The sequence below is a fragment of the Eptesicus fuscus genome, chromosome 8 (assembly GCF_027574615.1).
Source record: "Eptesicus fuscus isolate TK198812 chromosome 8, DD_ASM_mEF_20220401, whole genome shotgun sequence".
NCBI lineage: Eukaryota > Metazoa > Chordata > Mammalia > Chiroptera > Vespertilionidae > Eptesicus > Eptesicus fuscus.
In genome coordinates, this window is record NC_072480.1 from 9738978 (window position 1) to 9743580 (window position 4603).

The 4603-nt window shown below is 38.8% G+C and overlaps 1 protein-coding gene across 1 annotated transcript; it reads left to right on the forward strand.

Moving 5' to 3' along the window:
• The first annotated feature begins 2978 nt into the window (after window positions 1–2978).
• On the forward strand, window positions 2979–3779 carry LOC129150030 (prothymosin alpha-like). Its single transcript, XM_054720214.1, has one exon. The coding sequence runs from the start codon at window positions 3003–3005 to the stop codon at window positions 3429–3431; it is 429 nt and encodes a 142-aa protein (XP_054576189.1). The 5' UTR covers window positions 2979–3002; the 3' UTR covers window positions 3432–3779.
• Window positions 3780–4603: the final 824 nt, after the last annotated feature.

Genomic DNA, 4603 nt, shown 5'->3' on the forward strand with positions numbered 1-4603 from the left:
AAAAAGTACTTAAAAACATGAGGACAGTTTAAGGGAATTTTAGGGGAACATGAAATGGAACAATATCTGCATTACAGAAGTAAAAGAGGGAGAAGAAAGTGAGCAAGGGATAGAGAACCAGTTTGAAGAAATAATGACAGAAAAATTTTCTAACATGGTGAAGGAAAAAGTCACACATGTTCAGGAATCCCAGAGATCCCAATCAAGATGAACCCAAAAAGTCCACACCAAGACACATCATAATTAAAATGGCAAAATTTAAAGACAAAGAGAGAATATTAAGGGCAGCAAGAGAGAGATAGTCAGTTACCTACAAAGGAGCTCCCATAAGACTGTCACCTGGTTTCTTAACAGAAATACCAAAGGCAAGAAGGGACTGGCACAAAGTACTCACAGTAATGAAAAGCAAAGATCTGAAATCAAGACTACTCTAGAAAGACCACCATTCAAAATTAAAGGAGAAATAAAGAACTCCCCAGACCAAGAAAAAAAAAAAAAAAAAAAGCTAAAGTGGTTTATTATCACCAAACCAGAGTTGGAAGAAATGTTAAAGGGACTGCTATAAGAAGATATATCTATCTATCTATCTATCTATCTATCTATACACACACACACATATATATATATATATATATATATATATGCAATTTATCTGATATAAAGTTCAGAATAATGATGGCAAGAGAGAGAAAGAGAGAGAAAAAACATAGGCATAAAGAATAAAAATGGCAACAAATAGGTACCTACCATCTATCACTAATAACCACAAAAGTAAATGGATTACTCTAAATGAAAAACCATAGGGTAGCTGAATGGATAAGAAAACATGACCCATATGGCTAGCCAGTGTGATTCAGTGGTTGAGCATCAACCTATGAACCAGGAGATCATGGTTTGATTCCTAGTCAGGGCACATGCCCGGGGTTGCTCAGGAGGCAACTGATCAATGATTCTCATCATTGATTTTTCTATCTCTATATCTCCCTTCCTTTCTGAAATCAATAAAAATATATTTTAAAAAAAGAAAACATGACTAATATATATGCTATTTATAAGAGACCATCTCAGAACAAAAGACATACACAGGATAAAAGTGAAAAGATGGAAAATATTTTCCATGCAAATGGAGATGAAAAATAAAAATAAGGGTAACAATACTTATATCTGATAGAATACACTTCAAAACAAAGGCCATAAAAAAAGGCAAAGAAGATCACTACATAATACTAAAGGGATCAATCCAACAAAAGGATATAACTCTGGTAAACATATATGTACCCAATATAGGAGCACCTAAATATATAAAAAAGCTCTTGGAGGACTTTAAGGGAGAGATCGACAACAATACAGTCATAGTAGGAAACTTTATCACCCCACTGACCTCACTAGATAGATCATCCAGAAAAAAATTCAAAAAGGAAACAGAGACCCTAAATAACACACCAGATCAGATGGATTTTATTGATATCTATAGAATATTTTATCCCAAAGCAGTGAAATATACATTCTTCTCAAGTGCACAAGGAACATTCTCAAAGATAGATTGCATGATAGGAAATAAAATAAGTCTTTAGAATTTCAAAATTAAAATCATATCAAGTATCTTCTCAGATCACAATGGCATGAAACTAGAAATTAAGTAAAAGAAAAACACTCAGTGCCCAAGCAGTGTGGTTGAGCATCAGCCTATGAACCAGGAGGTCACAGTTTGATTCCTGGTCAGGTCACATGCCTTGATTGCAGGCTTGATCCCCAGTAGAGGGCATGCAAGAGGCAGCAGATCAGCAATTTTCAGAGATTAAAAATGGCAGCAGAGTAAATGGATGCCACACTGACATTCTCCCAGGACCAAACTAGAATTACAACTAAAATACCCAAAAAGCCATCCTGAATAATCAACTGAAGAGAAGCTGGAAAGAACCCTGATAATTAAGGACAGAAAGTGGAAACTATATGGAGACTGGTAGGGAGATCAGAAGTGCAAAGGGGCTGACTGGGCTCCCACAGACAGCAACTAAATAACCAGAGGAATATCTCAGCTGTGGGGGGTTGCCACTGAAAACTCTGGGGTCTAACCCCAAGCTGGGCCCCACCCCCCAACAGAGAAACATGAGAACTGAGGAAGGTTCCTATGTAACACCTGGCTGCCAGGGAGAGAGGCTAGAAATTCAGGAGCCCTTTTAAAGGGCTAACACACAAGGTGTGCAGCCATTCACCTTGAGCTCTAGCAGAGGGAGAGAAGAGTGGACTGGAGCTGTGTGAACAGAAGCCAGAGTTGTGGGCTTTGGGGTTAGAGCTTGGAAGGCAGACATCAAGTTTTTCTTTGCTGAGTCATTCCTTCACAGTAGGAAGGTAATCTTTCTCCGGCAAAACTTTGCTATCCAAATGGCTTTTGCCTGGGGGAAGGCAGTTTCCTCACACTATTGGAAAACCCTTTGCCATACTCTGTGGAGTTTCTGAGGCCCATTAAGAGCCTGAGAATAACAATTAGCCTCCTGGCAAAAGCAATAGCCCCACCCTGTAAGAAAACCTCTCACCACACCTGTGGACAATTGCCTGAGGCTACTTAAGACTGAATACAATTAGGCTGCAGGCAGAGGCAGGACTCTGGAGGTTTTGAGTCTTTGCTTGATCTAATTACTCAGAAACAGTGTTTGACATTGTCCTACACTGGAGATTGGGAGGCATAGCCAATCTGACTAATATGGAGTCACAAACCCAAACAGGCAGCCAAACTGGGGAGAAAAACAAAACAAACAAACAAACAAACAAACAAAAGAACAAGAGAATTCTCTAAGACGGGCTAGATGAAATGGGGATAAGACTGGTTGCTCTGAAAAGCCATCTTTGCATTGCTCCTATGTTTCCCTCTCTGCTTGCTGTAACCATCTCTGCCATGTGCCTCCTCCACCACTGCAGACTCTGGCAGCTTCTTCACCAGAGTCCTCCAACTCTCGCTTTAAAAAAAAATACGCTGCATAGGATCACTGGTGTGCCCCACCATGTCAGCCACGGCGTTGGACACAAGCTCTGAGATCGCTACCAAAGACTTGAAGGAGAAGAAGGCAGTTGTGGAGGAGGCAGAGAATGGAAAAGATGCACCTGTGAATGGGAATGCTAATGAGGAAAATGGGGAGCAGGAGGCTGACAATGAGGTAGATGAAGAAGAGGAAGTAGGAGGAGAGGAGGAGGAGGAAGAAGAGGAAGGTGATCGTGAGGAAGAGGATGGAGATGAAGATGATGAGGCTGAGGCAGCTAAAGGCAAACGGGCAGCTGAAGATGATGAGGATGACAATGTTGACACCAAGAAGCAGAAGACTGATGAGGATGACCAGACAGCAAAAAAAGGAAAAGCTAAACTTAAAGGCCTCTGTGACCTATTCACCCTCCACTTCCCATCTCAGAATCTAAATGTGGTCACCTTTGAGTAGAGATTCCCAACCACCCACCCACCGTGGGCAGCACCACCTATAGGTGACAGACACTCTCTCAAAACCAAAACATGAATTTGCAACAGGGGAGGAAAAAAGAACAAAAACTCCAAGGCCATCCTTTTTTTCTTAAAAGTACTTTAAAAAGGAAAATTTGTTTGTATTTTTTATTTACATCTTATATTTTTGTACATATTGCTAGGAGTCAGCCATTTCAAATGATATTGGGATGACCAAACCAGCCTTTGGAGCATTCTCTGTCCTACTTATGACTTTACTTGTGGTGTGACCATGTATGTTCATTATAATCTCAAAGGAGAAAAAAAAAAAAAACCTTGTTAAAAAAAAAAAAAAGCAAAAACAACAGCAACAGAAAACCAATCCGATTCCGAGCATTCAGTAACTTTTTGTGCATGTACTTAGCTGTACTATAAGTAGTTGGTTTGTATGAGATGGTTAAAAAGACCAAAGATTAAAAAGGTTTCTTTTTTTTCCCTTTTTTTTTTGTTTGTTTATGAAATAGCTGTTTACTTATTTTTTTGGCCTGTTTTATGTATGTGTGAAACAATGTTGTCCAACAATAAACAGGAATTTTATTTTGCCAAGTTGTTCTAACTAACAAACAAAAACAAAAAGAAAAAAGAAATGGAGATAAGCAATTTATTTGATATAGAGTTCAGAATAATGATGGCAAAGTTGCTTAATACCATGAGAAAAGATATAGTAACTAAGAAGAAGGACATAACACTAATAGGGCACACAATGGAAGGAATACACAGAAGATTAGGGGAAACTAAGAATTGGATCAGTGAATTAGAAGACAGGGTAGAGAAAAAAAATCACTCAGAGAAGCAAAAACAAAAAACAATTAAAAAACAAGAGGACAACTTAAGGGAGCTGTGGAACAATAAGAAACTAACAATATTCACATAATGGAACTGCCAGAAGGAGATGAAAGTGAACAAGGAATAGGGAAACTATTTGGAGAAATAATAGCAGAAAACTTCCTTATCTGGTGAAGGAAAATGTCACACAAGTTCAGCAGGCACAGAAAGTCCCAAGCAAGAGAGTCCCAAACTGGCCCACACCCAGACACATCAAAATTAAAATGCCAAAAATTAAAGACAAAGAGAGAATCTTAAAGGCAACAAGAGAAAAGCAATTTGTTACCT

Coding starts and splice junctions, on each gene's coding strand:
- LOC129150030 (XM_054720214.1), top strand. CDS start 3,003: ATGTCAGCCACGGCGTTGGACACAAGCTCTGAGATCGCTACCAAAGAC.